Genomic DNA, 16,636 nt, shown 5'->3' with positions numbered 1-16,636 from the left:
ATGAAATTATATTTTTTTTTCAATTTCATTCTCATTCAACCTTTTAATTTGTAAATTTTTTTTCTTATTATTTTAATAAAATTAAAAAAAAATATTAATAAATTATTTTTCTGTTTATTTTCCATAACAATATTAAATAAAAATTTATTTTTTCATTTATTTTATAAAAAAAAAATAATTTTTCTACAAACAAACGGAGCCTATATCTCTTTACACTTTTCTGTTTGGTCCCTGGGAAAATTAAGCAAAGAAAGCCCTTTTCTCTTTTGTTTAGTATATAAAGCTATCAACTTTATATCTGTTGAGCTCCATTTAAGTGCTAAGCCTGTTAAACTAGAGATTAAATTTGTGTTTTTCTGGTCTTTCTGTGTGAATTGAACTTAAAGTTGTGAACTTTGTGCTGTCATTGATAATTTATTCTATAATTACTGTGAACCCAGTCGTGAAGATGCAAGTTTCTATTGTTTTGTTCTCTAGTGCATTTAACATACAGTAATTTATCAGTAGCTTATATCGATATGGGAAGTAGCCCTTTGGTTAATCTTTTAGGCCATGTTCAGGGTTTCGTTTGTTGTCATAATATGAAAGATACAGGGAGATGGGATTGGGAAGTCAGGTGCCATTTTTTGGTGCAAACTGAATGTTTTGTAAGTCAAATACAAATATTAGATTTGGAGTAATTAAAATCGCCAATTCAGTATAGGATTTAACTTAGTGCTGTCTTGGGTCCTAGCCATGTGTGCGAGTGAATTATGCATGCGGTGATTTGGTGGCACACTATGCATGATTCGCCTGAATGGCTAGAATTCTAGGCTGAATGAGCATAGCCCAGGATGTTCTAAAGGGTGGTTGGGACTTTATTGGAATCCCCACCCCACCCCACCCCACCCCACCTCCAAGTTCCTGCTTATTTGTAACTGGAATTGAGTATCAAATATGCTTCCATGAAGATTTAGAATGCTCGTGGTTAACGTTTGTATGCCTAAACAATTTGTTTTTGGTGATTATGAATATTGAAATTTTTTTAAAAGGGGTCAAACATGAAACCCTCTGATTTATTCATGGTTTGATGTCAGCTAAATGAACATAGCTCCTTGAAGCAATTTTAGAATCAATAACCACGCCAATCTTTAGAATATATATAGCGTTTATTCGGCAGCGCTTCAAGGTTTAAGGACAACCACTGCCGATTTCTATTGGCCAATTCTATGCACCACAAGTACAAATATGTACAAGGGTAGTGAGGGTGTGTGCATCACAAGGTATGCAAGAAACACAGACGACTCTGCATTAAACAAATTGAAGGAACTTACTGTTGTTGTTCGACCTTTTTTTGATGATATTACCATTGGATGATTATGCTCCCTCATGAACTTTGTCACCACCCATTTCTCTAGCTTTTCTCTCTTCACCAATATCATTGCCATACAACTCTCCCGTTTGCCTTCTCTTTTTCTAATTTTAACTTGCCCTGTCTTTTGGCTGCTGAGATTAAACCCTTCTTTATTACAAGCAAGTCGGCGAGATATAGCTGTTCCATCATGCTCAGACTTACGGGATGATACAATAGGTGTAAGAAATCTTTCCCGTTTAGCATATTCATCATAGAAAACTCTGGCAGCATTTTCCGATTCAAATACCATACTTCATATGGTTCTTGGCTAGTGTCGACTTCACAAACACCAGTTTCATCTCCCACAATACTTTCTGTTGTCACAATGTTGGTCTTCCACGAGGGTCTCAATCTCCACTGCAAGTCAATGTCACCAGTTACAATTTATGTTTAACATCACGAGAGGAAATCCTATAAGCTGAAAACTGTAATAACTGCATGAAGGAGATAGCACAGGCAGCAAACTGGCAAGTAGTCTCAAGATGTGCATACCATAGAAAAGTAGAAAAGTTTGCACTTCCATGCCTATTTATTGCAACAACATGCTTCTTAACATCAAGTGCTGATACATTGTGTATCAGAGTAATGCTAAGCTATAAAGTCCAATATACGTCTCATTTATTCTATAAATTCCTATATACCTCTCATTTATTCTTATACACATTGTCTTATCAGCAATAGCTGTTCGAGGATTGTATTGGTATTGCTGGTAGTTGTTACTATCTAAGTTCTAAACCGATTTTTGTTATCTTGTCATGATGAAAAGGATGAGAGAATTCGAGAGCTATCCTCCCAGTTGCATCATACGAACCGACAGTTAGCAGCATGCCGAGAACAGTTGCAAACATTTGTGACTTACATTGAGGAGCACACTATGTGCATGTTAAGAACACTCGAAGGTGTTGTTCAAAACATTAGAGAAGTTGAATCTGAAACCAGAAGCTGCTCCTAGGTTACTCATAGGACCTGGCATTACGTTGTAAATCTTGTACAAATTTCAACTCTTGTTAGTAGGTGAAGTTTCATCAAAATTCCTTCCATTTGTATAATCCTGTTGCAAATTATTTCGAGGCCTTGTAATCATCCGCTTGACCTAATCTCAGTTTTGTAAGTAAACTAATGATATTTCATGTATAATATTTGGCTGCGTTGATCAAGTAGCAGAAGCCATATTACCTTAGATTACAGCTAGCTTTACTTGCAACCATGGATACCCTTGGCTCCCTTGCAGTCCCACACCAATTGTGAACGCAACAATCAAGGACTTGAAAGAGTACCAAGAAAACGTTGAGATTGGGTTTAAGGATGTTTTTACTTTTAGAACAATTAATTCAGACAATTCTTGTGAAAATGCCAATTGCCTAACCATCATAAAATCCTCGTGAGGAGTTGATAGCATTTGTTTATTGTGAGTATTGCATTAATTTATGTTTATATCTTTAATGTATTATCTAATATCCTTTCCCTTCTTCCATGGTATTACCTTTATTATATTTTTAGTAGATAATAATTGAGTCATTGGAGGAAATTAATAGATTAAAAATATGGATTGATTACTACTATATTATTATTCAATGGAATTGTGCAAAATTAAGTGGATTTTCATACTTTACTTTTGTTTTTTTGGTATTTCATATCTAATTTGCTAAAAAAAAAAAACACCAATCTTCTGATATTAATCATGATTAGCTCAAAAACATGGTGAAGATAAAATAATAAGGAATTGAAACAATAAAAATAGAAAAAAAAATTAACACAATCACATACTTGTAACCAACACAACCATCCAAAATAAACTTCTTTATTCTATTTGAAAGAGATTCATCACCGTCATTTTATTTTATTTTTAATAATAGCAAAATTAGTTTTTATATCTTCATTAACTAAAGTATAATGCACTAAGCTCTTTTGTTATTTTTACTAGCAAAGGATTTTCTATATTAAATATAGTTAATACTTTCTTGAATTGATTTTGTTTCATTAATTTCCTTGTTCTTTGCTACACACTTTTTGTGTTATTCCTTTAATCATATAACAAGATAGAGGCTTTTTTTTACAACATTTTACAAAAATATATTAATTTAAAGTCTTATATAAATTAAAATTTATTATTAAATAATATTACAAAATAAAATGAATTGATAGATTTTTTTTTTTTAACAATGAAAATGACTTTGAGTAGTAAAAGCTTTTTCATAAAAGCTCAAGTATTAAAGATATAGTTATTAAATTTTATCTATTTTAGCATATCAATTTAATAATTCACCAATTTAGAGGTTAGTTGAGTTAGATTTTTTTTTAATTGTTTTAAAAAATAACTCCATTAAATTTTAATAATTTAGTAGATTGACTCAAGTTAAATCCAACTAGGTTAACTCTAAGAAATTTTTTATTAAAACAGAATTATTTTAATTTTATTCAAATTAATGTTATTTTTATTAAAACAGAATTATTTTAATTTTATTAAAATTAATGTTATTTTAGTTTTTTAAAAAAATTAAAATAATATTATTTTAAAATAGATTTAAGTTAACCTATTAATCCATAATTTTAGCCTCAAAATGAGTTTGATATTAAATTTTATACCATAAATATGATCTAAAGAGATGATATCTATAGAAAAGTAAGTGAGCCAATATTAAAATGGATATGCAAACAAATAAAATATTATCTACCAAAAAATAAATATTTTCTTACAAAGAAAATATAAATACCGCAACAAAACAAAATTACAGAGAGCAACATTTCCGTTGCTGCAAGGGGACCAAAGACTAGTTCTTCCAAAAGACGACATGTCACATGCATTTGATAGTATTGGAAAACAAGAGTTCCCACTTTCCAACCAGCAGCTGACAACTAGACTGCATGTCGTTTCCTGAAACTGAACTTTCCTCTCTATTTCCTTCTGTGCCATGCTTCTTTCAACACAGCTTGAAACTGTTGACTGGCTTCCAGATAAGAGAGGGAAGAGAAAATGAGCTGAGAAAGTTGTCTGAAATACAACCAAAGGTTGGAGAGTTTTGGGTTGGGATTCTTTGATAAAACCAAAGGTTAGTGTTTTCCACACTCTCTCTCTCTCTCTGACATACACTTGATAACTACACATACAATGACACGCTAAAGATGTAATCTTTTTGAAATTTCTTGATGGGTTTTGTTTCTTGTCTTCCTTTTTTTGTTTCTTTATTGTGTTGAACTGCTGGAGATGGATTGAGGAAGTGGAAGAAGCTGAAATGCTTTTCAAATTCTTATCTTTGAAATGGTGCTTCTTTGACTGCGAGGATTTTGCTAATGGAATGAAATTTGTTTCTTTTGGTGATCTAAACCTGGTAAATGAGAATGCCATGTTGTTAATCAAATTGAATTGAATATATGAAACTATGAAACCCCATGAGCTTAAAATTTAGGACCCTGGTCAAGATTCTGTAGACCCTAGTTCATCAACCAAGATTTGGTCAAGATTTCTTTGAAATGGAGCTGAGCATTGCTTGTTTTCTGTTTCAACAATACTTGTTTTCTTCATTGGCTTCCTAGTCTATATACTTCTCTTTCGCTATCCTGACACTGTTGAGGCACCTTCTCGTGGTCTCCATGTGCTGTAATCTTCTTGTTTCTTGCCTGAATGGGAAATTTGATGATGATGCCTTCTTCTTTTTGTCCTTAGAATAGTAGTAGATGGCTGTGTCTCAATGGAGACCTGTATACATATAGATCCAACTGAAATCACCAAGGTCTAATCCACTTAATTATTGACTGGAGTGGTCTGAGCAGAGAAATATGCCATGCGAGTGTGCCTTGCATGATCGTCATGGTCAGGCATTGTTTTGCACTTGAAACTATGGGGGAAATCTAGACTTGGGGTGCAGAAAAAACATTTAGTACAATACCTGCTTTCGCTTCTTCAATGCTTTTGGGTTTTGACATCTAAATTTATGACAGGTTCATGATGGCAAGCACCTCTGGTGAACAATTTAATTCTAACAGAAATTATAGATGTTGGCTGGCTGAAACTTTTGATAACCAAGAAACAGCAGATGATGAATTAGCTGGTAATCTTGATGGAAATGATAACATAATTCAGCAATCTATTCAAGATTTTCCAGTAAATTTGGAGCCGTTTGAACCATTTATCGGAATGGAGTTTGAATCAGCAGAGGATGCTAGGGAATTTTATGAGTTGTATGGCAGGCGAATGGGCTTTACCATTCGTAACAATCGTACACGTAGGTCACTTAAAGATAACTCAATAATTGGTCGAGAGTTTGTTTGCTCAAAAGAAGGCTTTCGTGGAGGAAAGAGTCCAAAGGGAGAAAACAGAGTTTTTCAATCGCGGCCAATCACAAGGGAGGGATGCAATGCAATGTTGAGGATAGCTGCAAAGGATGGAGGAAAATGGGTTATTTATGGTTTCATAAAAGAACACAATCATGATCTTAATCCTAGTAAAATACCACCTCGCCGCTCACACAGGATTGCATTTAGTGAGGTATGTTTCAGGATTAGTTTTGTGTGGTATGGTTGTTATCACGCGCATTTCAATTTTAGATCTTCATTAATTTAACTGTTCCTGTCATCTCTTCCAAAAGCTTGTATTTGCATGACATGAAATAACTGTTCTCTTGTTGCAGGATGAGAAAGATCTCAAAATCCGAGAGCTATCCACCAAGCTGCATCGTGAGAAAAAGAAATCTGCTGCTTATCAAAAGCAGCTACTGATGGTTTTAACATATATCGAGGAGCACACACAACGTTTATCACTTAAGGCTGAAGTTGTGGCTAACAAAGTGAAAGAACTTGAGTCTGAAGAGCCAGAAGAACCAGATTCTGACTAAGAGTGTAGCTGAAGATTTTATGTTAGCATCTGTAGTCAACTAATTCTGGTTTTGCTGGACAAGATACAAATGGATAAACTCATTTTAGAACTTTACATTCACAAAGATAACTGTTGCTACGTGCCAGATGCTCCATCCCATCTGAACTTTGTAACCGAAATATAAGTTAACAACTGCAAGGTTCGATAGGATTCGTAAAGAAAGGCTGGTTTTAGGAACTGCTGTATTGAGATTACAAGCTCAAACATGACAAATTTGTAACAGCTTTGAATGATTTAGGGGAACCGTGTATAAATTATATGCAGATCACTGATCCAGAAGTCAAAATTCAACTTTGGACCATGAGTTTCCATTGCAATCATCTATCTTGGGTCCAAGATATGAATCTGATTATGATATATGAGCTGGAGAATTTAAGCAAATGTTTCTCTCCATGGAGATTTAACCAAGTATTTTACCTAGTCAGAACTGTATAACACCTGACACTGTTAATTTTTGGTCAGTGGAAAACGGGAAGAAATTTTAAAATCCAAATATGCTAAGAATCTTGTCATATGAAATCCAGAACAAATTAACCTATTAACGGTCCATACATTTTCAATATGCTTCACCAAGAAGTTTCAAATCATTTGGTTTCAAATTGAAGTCAAGTCCTCCCCTTTAAAATGCAGAACTTAGTAGGAGCAGGCTGATAGGGAAAGCAGAATTAACCAAACCCCTGAGAGTCAGCTTGGGATAATTAGCTTGGTTTCAAACTTTTCCTTAAATGCACCAATTGTACATGGAAGGTTTAACTCCCGGTTATAAAACGTATGGTTAACCGATGACTTGCTGACTAGGGCTAAGTTGATGGAAAAACTGAGTTTTTTTTCCTCTTCAAAACAACCTTATTTTCGAGTTATCTTTAAAAAATACCTGGATTAATCCAGGTTAAACTCCGTAATCGACAATCCAGGTCTTGAGCCAGGTTGTTGCTCGAGTTGGGTATTACAAGTAAAGTCTTGCTGCCTATGATATCTTAGCCGACTGGGCTTTGCCTAAAAAAACACACACGGACATTCCACACATCAGCCCTTTTTCTTGGTGCTTTGTCCCACCAACTTCACTTCACTTTCATCTCAGCCAGCCAGCAACATCTCTCCTCGCTTTCAAATCAAAAACTCTAAAAACCAACTAAAACCCTTTACTTTACCGGAATCCAGTCTTCAAATCTAGGGCTTCCACTTCTATTTCCAATCCCAAAAGGCTTCTATTGCTATGTAACGCTTCATTTCACCGGTGAGTTCATCAAAATTTTGTCTTTTTCACTCTTTTGTTTCCTTCCCTTCAGTGCATATCATTATCATTTCTTTGTGATCTCTTAGTCTAATTTTGTTTGAATTTGATTATTTTATCACTGCTAATGCTGTTCATATTAGTCTTGGAAAAATTAAATGAAAAAATATACTTTCCTGGCTGTATGATATGTGGTATTGTTGGCTGTCTAACATGATTGCCTCTATCTGTTATATTCATTAGAAAGAAAGAATGAAGGTTATATTGCTTAATACTTCTTGAAAGATAAAGATGTTGATGTTATAAGGTGATTTGGTAAATGTTATATGTAGTTTTTTTTGTCAAACCACATTCTTGAAGTCATTGACACAAGGCCATTCTGGGGCAAATAATGTTACAAGGGGCTCCATTTTTTTGTTGTTGTTGTTGATGTTGTTGAATTCTGAAGCTTCTTTTACAGTAAAAAAGACTTAATTGTTAAGAGGAACATGTCTCTATTTGGATTTTCTTGGGGCTGTATTTCAAATTCTTATTTTGACTTGATTTCCTATCTTCAGTGAGTTTTTTATCGGATCTGTTTTTTAATTATGATCCTACTTTTCCTTCTCTTTTCCTTGTTGGAGTGAAACTAATTTTGAAGTTTTTTCTGTAGGAGTATATAATGGATAAACAATCTGTTCATGGGTTTGATTCCAATGAAAGTGACCTGGATTTGCAAGGTGAAGCCTATGAATGTGGAAGGATAGAAGATGAGCTTCAAAATAACTTGGATTTCTGTGTAGATGAAGATGACAAAACATCTGTGCAATGTATTGAACTAGCTGTAAACGCTGAAGGTTTAGAACCATGTGTGGGTATGGAATTCAACTCAAGAGATGAGGCCAGAGAATTTTACATTTCCTATGGCAGATGCACTGGTTTTACTGTACGAATACACCATAACCGACGCTCTCGGGTTAACAATCAGGTTATTGGTCAAGATTTTGTTTGTTCCAAAGAAGGATTTCGGGCCAAAAAGTATGTACATAGGAAAGACAGAATTCTTCCCCCACCACCAATCACTCGGGAGGGCTGTGGAGCAATGATAAGGTTAGCCTTGAAAGGAGGAAAGTGGGTTGTCACCAAATTTGTCAAGGAGCACACTCATAAACTAATGAGTCCCAGTAAAGTTCCATGGCGAGGATCTGGGAAGCAATTAATCAGTGAGGTATGTTTGAGGTTGAAAATGGCATCTAAAAGTTCAAACGTTAATTCACTGGATGGGCTGATCCTTCTTTTTAATTAGCGTTGTGGGATTATCACTAGACAATAATGGCTGGGAATGTTAAACCAGATCCTGCCGAGCTTGAACCACTAGTTCCTATATGCACTACACTAATGTCTTGTTAATGGTCTACTTGATATGGATCTGAATAATTTGTACCTATTTACTACCATAAACTTGACTTTCCCCCAAGTAATTAAGTTGGCCGTAGTCAGTCACTGCACTATAGGGAAGGAGCCGGGAAGCTCAACTTTCCCGCTAGATGCCTTATGAACATTGCCGTAGCCATAAGCAGAGAATATTGACCATATAATCTAGATTGAGTGCTGTAAATATGGTACCTCCATTGTTCACAGTTTCCTTTCTATTTCATGCTCTCAATCAATTGTCATGAAGTTATTGTGATTTCCTTAATATTCATTCTTTTTATTTTTTTGTAGGATGAGAAGGATAAAAGAATCCGTGAACTATCACTCGAGTTGTATAATGAGAGACAAAAATGTAAACGACGGTGTGCTGTATATGAAGAACAGTTAAATATGATTCTACAAGATTTGGAAAAACACACAGAACATGTCTCTAAAAAAGTTGATGATGTTGTCAAGAGCATTAGAGAAATTGAGGAGCAACATTCAGATGACACCAGCAGCGAATGAAGTCATTCATGATTTGACCTCTCATTTCCTGTGTTTCTGAGGATGGATGATTTTTAGGAGTCAAATGCCAACTTATCACATAAGCAGTTTGTTTGGATAATCATTAAGATTGATAACTTTATGATTGATTAGGTCAATTATCTTTTTTCTTAGAATATCAATGGCTGCTCTCTCAATTTAGCTTGGTGTAACATATTGCCATTGTTTTTTTTTTTTCTCATTAAGTTTATGCAATTGTTGTTTGAATATCAGATTCAAAATTTTAGTTTCTTTGATAAATGTCAGGGACATTGTGTATTTTCCTTTTGGAGGTTAATTGCTGGCTTAGCAATAAGATTGGAGAATTTTTTTGCCATGATACTCATTGATCTGTTATTTTTCTGTGTGATTATGTTATTGCTCTTTTGCAGTTAAATCAGGCTGGGCTCAGCGGTTTGACATGAGAAATGATATAGAGCAAGCTCCATGTTATGTTTACGTTTTTAACGAAGATAAAACTCGGTTGATGCGGTCAAGTTGATCAAGTCAACATAGATTTAAAAAAAAAAAAAAGAACAAAAAATTCCTGTTGTTCTCCCCCAAGAAGCACCAGAGCTAGGAATATATACCTTGGAGGGGTAACATAAACATTCTAGGAGTTAACTTGAAGATAAGTTAAGATAAACAAGGATCAAAGAAAAATTAAGTCATTTCCAACATCAAAGCATCAAATAATAATTTTATTTAAAAAGAAAAGAAAAGAAAAGAGCATAAAATAACAAGAACATAGATTTAGACTTATTTATAACAATTTATATAACCTAGATTGATTGCAACAATTTTTCTGGAATAATAGAAACTCACAAACAAAAAAAAAACCAAAGAGATTATTATTTTCAGTCCTTCAAAGATTTTTAAGAAAAAAAAAATTACTATAACATTGTTTTTTTATTTTTTTATTTTCTAATTTTAAAGTTTTAATTTGGTAGTAATAAAAAAAAGGCCATATTTGTGATGTCGAAAAGAAAGACCTCTCTCCTCTCCATGGCTTCAAGTCATTGGTGACTTGACTTCATCCACTTTTAAGGGGGGGGAAATAATTCCAAAACAAATATTTGATTGCGAGAAATGAGTGAATATGCTTCAATTTTCTTAACAACGTCACCAGAGAAGGGATCACTGCAACTCATTGAACAAATCCCAAGCAAAAAAATAAATTAATTAAATCACCATGTGCTTCTCTGTCCCTGATTACTGACCGTTTGATTTAATTAGCCTTGAAATCCACAGTCGATCTCTCTTTCTAGTTTCTAACAAGACACAGAGCCCAGTGAACTTAACTTGTCTCAAAGTCTTGCAAGAGAAACAGGAGTTAGAAAAGTAAGCTCCTTTTCACTTAAACTTTTCATTTTATTTTTATTAATTATAATCTGTCTATGCATATTGCTTTTAATGTTTTTTATTGTGAAATGGGTTTGCTTTAAATTGTCGAGAAAGTGAAGAATTGATGTCAAACTTGGTGTGAAAGGAATGAAGATGAAGCAAAATGTTTGACTTTTATAGTCTTCGTAGGATAAGTTCTTTTCTTATTATGTTTTAGATTGTTCGATCGCTGGGAAAGTGAGGGAAAGAGTTTGGAAAAGAAAGTTTTGTGTGTAGTGTTAGTTATGTGGTATGGTGGTATGCTTGATTTTTAAGAAAATGGGAAAACTTTGCGTCAGCTCTTACTAATGATTCTTGAAAGGAAAAGACTTTCCTTTCTTTAATTCAAAATTTTTTACTTGGAAAAGAAAGTTGTAAATGAGTCCATTGATTTATTTGTTTGGTTGTTTAGGAAAGTGAGATTGGAATAGTTTTCTATCGATGTTTTGTTGTTTTGTTTTGGCTTCGTTTGAGAATGAGAGTATTACCTAGCTATTGTCAAAGAACTGAAGAACTGAAAGCGTCGTTTTTAAGTCCCTAATTCATTTGCTTTTACTATTCAAGATGAAAATCGTTGCCTGGAAATGTGTTACTTGAAGTGCCTGCTGATGTAACTGAAAAATATGAATACTTAAGCCTTCTGTGTTCTTGGGAATGTGTTTGTCAGCCTGAAATCTTATTGTGCTGGCTTTGTCACTGCAATGAAGCGATCAATATGCATAGCACCTAAATCAATATCTCGAGGCCAGGAGTAGCACTGGATCTCATTTCATTAGGGATCGTTGGATAGAATTCTCATGCTGGGAACATAATGACCAGCACTACTGATGGGCCAAGTTTTCTGGATATTGATGAAGGTTCAGATGAGGAAATGTTTGAAAGTTTTGGTGAACATGAAGCTTCACAAGATGGGTTGTTGCAGCAATGCATTTCACAGCGTGTTGTGGATAATGGCATGATTTTGACAGAATCATCTATGGAAAATTTAAGTGTGGATGGTTTAGAACCGTATACTGGGATGACTTTTCCATCTTTAGATGATGCAAGAGATTTCTATTATGAATATGCCAAGAGAACAGGTTTCACTATTCGAACAAATCGGATCAGACATTCACTAAAGAGCATGGCAGTTATAGGACGTGACTTTGTTTGCTCAAGAGAAGGCTTTCGTGCTGCAAAGCACTCACTGAGAAAAGACAGAGTTCTTCCTCCACGTCCAGTTACAAGAGAAGGCTGCAAAGCCATGATAAGACTGGCAGCAAGGGATGGAGGGAAATGGGTAGTTACCAAATTTGTGCAAGAGCACAATCACAAGCTAATGACTCACTGTAAATTTCTTGGAGAATTGCCAACTATCAATATACTTAGCGAGGTATGTCTGAGATATCACTTGCAATTTACATTTCTGTTATTATAGATCAAAGTGGCAATTGTTAGAAATTAGAATATCCTTAATTAGCTATCGACCCATGTCTTGATGTTCAACATTACGGACTTTTAAGGTGTCTAAATTTGACGTTCATTTTTAACAGCCTTTATATGCGCACTCATCATTGTTACTCGGGTTCCTTTGAAAATTCTCTTAGCAAAATTTCTAATATCACACCCTCCACCAGCACTGTTTGCTTACAATACCATGGATTTGTGGATGTTTGAATCTTTCATTGAATTTCTCTATCGGAATATTTGTTCCTGAAACCTCATCTCTCTCTTGTCAGTACGCTGAATCAAATCCAAACATGTCTTCTCTAGTTAAATCCGTAAATTAATGCATCTTTAGAATTTCATAATTATGATCTGAAAGTAATTGCATCGGCAAGCCATCCATACTTGGATGGAAAATGAATACATTATTGTGACACTTTTGTTCCATGGCTATTGCCGGATTTGTTGTTTTTGTAACCCTTACACTCAAGTCCTGAGATGTTCTTGGTCACATTTTTCCATGTTTTCAGCTATTCTGTGTCTGTTGCATACTCAAGTTAGGATAACAGCTAAGATACTAAAATTGCATTGTTGAAAAACCAGTTGCCTGCCTTTGGAAACATATAGTTTAAAATCCATGCCTTTTGCCAAGTTGGTGGCTAGAGTGGTACTTCTCTGCTTTGCAAATGGCAGGTCTATGATTTGAACCCAAGTCATAGGTAGGGAGGATGCCTACCCAATGGATGAAACTTAAAGATATGTTGCGAGGAAAGTGTGTTGAAACCTACTGAAAGGATACATATAGCACAATTCCTCATCTTGAAGGCTCCAAGATTGAACAATGTGACATTGTAGCATGCCATACAGGAAATGATAGCTTGTGTCATTTTGAAGTAAAACCAAAGGAAAAGGCTAGACCCTTGTGCATAGGCTGTGAAATTGTATTTATGATGAGATTCCAGTACTGGATTCTTCTAACATTTCTAATACTTCCAAGATCTTCCGTCTTTTCATTTGCCCAACCTTGATATACTCAACCATGTTTGCAGGAGGAAAAGGATAAGAAGATTCAGGACTTGTATGGTGAGCTTCAGCGTGAAAGAGAACGATCTGCAGCATTCCAACAACAGTTATGCATGATTCTCAAAGATCTCAAGGAACACGAGGAATTCGTGTCTTTAAGAGTTGAAGATATAATCAAGACTCTGAAGGAAATTGAACTTGGTGTTTTATAGTTTTGAACGTGGATAAACTGCAATTTTTCAAACGGATGCCAAACTAGAACATAGAGCTCACTTCTCTGGATTTCCACTCAAGGCTGAATTATCAGTACCATACTACCATTGACATGAAACTTTTCTAGAGAGCACTGAATAGAATGTATACAAGTATTAATTTCTTTGGTGTCCATGCAATGACTGTAGTTCATAATCCAAGTGGAGGATGATGTCTTATCTTCTTCATTTTGGAAATGACATTCTGAGCTTTCCTCTGATCTGACATGCAAGGGAACCAGATGCTTCATCTCTCCTTACTCAGATATGAAATTTTATTTGCAAGACCAGTTAATTGTTCTTGGATTCTGTTACAACTTTCAACCATGAAACATGCTTTTCTTTTCCGTTTGCCAGTTGTAGCCTTTTTGGGCACAAAGTGTAATTCCATTGTAAGCCAACAATGTCTAAAAGAGACATTACAGTCATTTTAGTAGTTGTTGAACGGTTTCTTTAGGTTTTATGTTGCTTTTTCACCTGATTTTAGGAAAGTCGATGTTTAGTTGGTTTCTTTGACTGCAGTGGCAAATATAGCTCGTCATTTTTGGTGTTTGCCATTAAAGATCTTTCACTCAGACAACATCTAATTTTCAGGTAACCAAAGCGGAAGCAAACCTGCAAGCCCATTTACTCATTTTACTGCAAATAATCCTCAAGATGAGCAATTTGTCTGCAGAGGAAACTTGACTCAAGTTGAGGATGTGCTGCAAAGCTCATTGATTATCAGAAGAGAATATATAAGTGTTTTTTTTGGAGAAACTCTACGTGAAAATTCTAGTTTGCAACAGTCAAATAGCGGTGACCTACAAAAATAACACAACATAAAACAATGATACGAAGAAACAAAAGTAACCCCCACCAAGCCAATCAGAAAAAATTGAAGAACTTAAAGCCCAATACAAACTACCCACTCTAGAGTTCCAAACCCCCCACCAGGCACCCACCTACCCCCGAGTTGATAACCAGTGACTCTGGTGATTTTGCTTTGCCTGCCGCTGACACGTGTCAACAATCGACTGACTGTAACCATGGCATAACTGGATCAACACGGTACACGTGTACCATTGATTTAACCAATGGCAAGCATAAGCACTTGGCGAAGCTGATCCTGTGTGATGATGCCCGCTGTTTCTTGATGTTCAAAATATTTACACCCAATAATAAAGATTAGTGGACTTAGAGCACATGATTAACCCACAGCACTAAAACCACCGCCCTTCATCATCTTCTGAAACTCTCTGTAATCCACCATTCCATCACCATCAACATCCACCTTCATTATCATCCTCTTACAATCCTCAAAGGTCCTCCCTTGTTTAAGACCAAGTGAGGCTAAAACAGACCTCAACTCCTCAACAGTAATAAAACCATCACCATTTTGATCAAAAACATTAAAAGCCTCCCTCATATCCTCCTCCTCATCTTTCTCATCCATGAGTGACCGATACAATTCACCAAACTCATCAATATCCACACAACCATCACCATTGGCATCAATATTTTCAATCATTTGAGTCAGCTCTTTATCAGGGATAAAGATACCAATATTCTCTAAGGAATCATTCAACTCCTTCTGCGTGATCCTCCCATCTCCATTCCTATCGAACATCTGAAAAACTCTCTTCAACTCAGCTTGGTCCATTCTTTTCACAACAAAATTAGATGATGATGGCAACAAAGAAGAGGGTTTCCTGGTGTTGGTAATGGCTTGGTGGGGATGGTGGTACCAAGAAGTGGGGAGGAGAAACCTAAGTTTCTTGGGGACCAAGGAGAGGAGGAAAGAGTTGAGAAGATTGTAAAGAAGGAAAATCCTAAGCAGAATAGTTCGCATTGAAAGCAAGAGTGTAGAGAAAATGTCTGGTGGGAGATGTTTTGCCTTAGTTTTACTGCCTGACAAGATATATACGAGACTAAATTCGAGTCCTTATATAAAGGAAATCAGAGCAAAAATTGTTGAACTCATGAGAGTATTTTATTTCTTTTTTAAAGTGAGGTCACTTTAGAGCTGGCCTCTCTTCTTGATCATGCTATACGCGTATTAACTAATTATATAGAATAATTAACCTTTTGTCAAAGACGCGTTGCCATTATTATTGCTGTTCTTGGTGGGTTGTGTCTCTTGGTAGAATAGTACTAATCTGTTGGGAAATCTTTTTCTTGCTTGCTTGTACAGTGAAAGCAATCAAGATTTTATATTATTTTTATTAATTTTGGTTATGAAAATCATCCATCAGAGCTCACCCTTAACTCTTTTCTAAATATCCAAATTGTTGCTTTTCAAATACTTTCCAATTTTATTTGTACGGAGTAGAATTAGAAATCTTTACCAGACAAGAAGGGTATTTTTAGATTTTTTTTTTTTTAAAAAAAAAGAGTGAATCATAATGTATAATTAACAAAGGGATTAAGTTATAAATAAATAAAAATGCAAGCAATTAATATGGAATTTATTAAACCAAAAGTATTAACTAGTTATTTGGCTAAAAATAGAGGAACTATCAGTTCACTCGAAATAATTTCTCTAGTGAGAATATATCATATTTGTTTGACTCTCGATTCACAGCTTAAATTATTAATTTCTGGATTAATATTCAAGTTATCAGATTAATCCAGCAAAATTAAAATTCAAAGTAGCTTGAAATAAAACTCGGTTAATTTGTACTGTATTTCTCTTTATTTAAAAGTTCGTTGAAAAATATGACCGTTGATGACGGATCTAGAAATTAAGGAGAAGGGAACGTTAAATGGGGAGAGGCGTTTAAGAAAGGAACGCGCCAACGGACAAGGTAGCTGCAACAGTGACCGTTAGATACTGTAATAAATAAACGGCTATTAACGCGTGATTGGTGGGGGTGGTGACACCTGGCAACATTAAGGAGCGAGGCCGGTTTTGAACCAGTTACTTTATCTAGTTTGGTCTAGTGATTTGGATTGGACAGCCTTGAAAGAGACAATTAATCTTCTTCTAAAAACTGCTTGGTGAAATTAGGACATTATCTAAATCGTTCGGACAAGCGATGCTACGTCCAGGATAATTGCGATTGCACGTGACTGTCGATCATAATTATTTATATAAATTAATACTATAAACTCTTATCATCCATGCGTTCATAATT

General features: G+C 35.0%; 5 protein-coding genes across 6 annotated transcripts; 3 read left to right on the top strand and 2 right to left on the bottom strand.

The window, feature by feature from the left end:
- Positions 1 to 777: 777 nt before the first annotated feature.
- Positions 778 to 1,643, bottom strand: LOC105117086 (protein FAR1-RELATED SEQUENCE 5-like). Its single transcript, XM_011014632.1, has 2 exons — positions 1,347 to 1,643; positions 778 to 903 (listed from the first exon to the last, which is right to left on the bottom strand). The coding sequence occupies exons 1-2, from the start codon at positions 1,641 to 1,643 to the stop codon at positions 778 to 780; spliced, it is 423 nt and encodes a 140-aa protein (XP_011012934.1).
- Positions 1,644 to 4,219: 2,576 nt separating this feature from the next.
- Positions 4,220 to 6,565, top strand: LOC105117085 (protein FAR1-RELATED SEQUENCE 5-like). Its single transcript, XM_011014631.1, has 3 exons — positions 4,220 to 4,443; positions 5,333 to 5,879; positions 6,022 to 6,565. The coding sequence occupies exons 2-3, from the start codon at positions 5,337 to 5,339 to the stop codon at positions 6,223 to 6,225; spliced, it is 747 nt and encodes a 248-aa protein (XP_011012933.1). The 5' UTR covers positions 4,220 to 4,443; positions 5,333 to 5,336; the 3' UTR covers positions 6,226 to 6,565.
- Positions 6,566 to 7,260: 695 nt separating this feature from the next.
- On the top strand, positions 7,261 to 9,780 carry LOC105117083 (protein FAR1-RELATED SEQUENCE 5-like). 2 transcript variants are annotated; one of them, XM_011014630.1, is made up of 3 exons: positions 7,261 to 7,484; positions 8,153 to 8,707; positions 9,205 to 9,780. In XM_011014630.1, the coding sequence occupies exons 2-3, from the start codon at positions 8,162 to 8,164 to the stop codon at positions 9,418 to 9,420; spliced, it is 762 nt and encodes a 253-aa protein (XP_011012932.1). In that variant the 5' UTR covers positions 7,261 to 7,484; positions 8,153 to 8,161; the 3' UTR covers positions 9,421 to 9,780. The 2 variants fall into 2 exon arrangements, with proteins under 2 accessions (XP_011012932.1, XP_011012931.1); XM_011014629.1 differs by having other exon boundaries at positions 7,263 to 7,503.
- A 671-nt stretch (positions 9,781 to 10,451) lies between these two features.
- Positions 10,452 to 13,942, top strand: LOC105117082 (protein FAR1-RELATED SEQUENCE 5-like). The gene is made up of 3 exons (XM_011014628.1): positions 10,452 to 10,779; positions 11,489 to 12,193; positions 13,296 to 13,942. The coding sequence occupies exons 2-3, from the start codon at positions 11,633 to 11,635 to the stop codon at positions 13,479 to 13,481; spliced, it is 747 nt and encodes a 248-aa protein (XP_011012930.1). The 5' UTR covers positions 10,452 to 10,779; positions 11,489 to 11,632; the 3' UTR covers positions 13,482 to 13,942.
- A 340-nt stretch (positions 13,943 to 14,282) lies between these two features.
- On the bottom strand, positions 14,283 to 15,473 carry LOC105117081 (calmodulin-like protein 3). Its single transcript, XM_011014627.1, has one exon. The coding sequence runs from the start codon at positions 15,349 to 15,351 to the stop codon at positions 14,710 to 14,712; it is 642 nt and encodes a 213-aa protein (XP_011012929.1). The 5' UTR covers positions 15,352 to 15,473; the 3' UTR covers positions 14,283 to 14,709.
- Positions 15,474 to 16,636: the final 1,163 nt, after the last annotated feature.

Source organism: Populus euphratica, unplaced genomic scaffold, assembly GCF_000495115.2.
Source record: "Populus euphratica unplaced genomic scaffold, PopEup_1.0 scaffold1181.1, whole genome shotgun sequence".
Taxonomy (NCBI): domain Eukaryota; kingdom Viridiplantae; phylum Streptophyta; class Magnoliopsida; order Malpighiales; family Salicaceae; genus Populus; species Populus euphratica.
The sequence above is the reverse complement of the archived record's forward strand: the minus strand, read 5'-3'. Positions and strand labels throughout refer to the sequence as shown.

Excerpts from the sequence above, each read along its gene's own strand:
- LOC105117082 (XM_011014628.1), top strand. The coding sequence starts at position 11,633 with ATGACCAGCACTACTGATGGGCCAAGTTTTCTGGATATTGATGAAGGT. Across the intron at positions 12,194-13,295 it reads CTATCAATATACTTAGCGAG|GAGGAAAAGGATAAGAAGAT; the intron begins GTATGTCTGAGA and ends CCATGTTTGCAG.
- LOC105117081 (XM_011014627.1), bottom strand. The coding sequence starts at position 15,351 with ATGCGAACTATTCTGCTTAGGATTTTCCTTCTTTACAATCTTCTCAAC.
- LOC105117083 (XM_011014630.1), top strand. The coding sequence starts at position 8,162 with ATGGATAAACAATCTGTTCATGGGTTTGATTCCAATGAAAGTGACCTG. Across the intron at positions 8,708-9,204 it reads GGAAGCAATTAATCAGTGAG|GATGAGAAGGATAAAAGAAT; the intron begins GTATGTTTGAGG and ends ATTTTTTTGTAG.
- LOC105117085 (XM_011014631.1), top strand. The coding sequence starts at position 5,337 with ATGATGGCAAGCACCTCTGGTGAACAATTTAATTCTAACAGAAATTAT. Across the intron at positions 5,880-6,021 it reads ACAGGATTGCATTTAGTGAG|GATGAGAAAGATCTCAAAAT; the intron begins GTATGTTTCAGG and ends CTCTTGTTGCAG.
- LOC105117086 (XM_011014632.1), bottom strand. The coding sequence starts at position 1,643 with ATGGTATTTGAATCGGAAAATGCTGCCAGAGTTTTCTATGATGAATAT. Across the intron at positions 904-1,346 it reads GGGAGCATAATCATCCAATG|GAACTTGGAGGTGGGGTGGG; the intron begins GTAATATCATCA and ends ACAAATAAGCAG.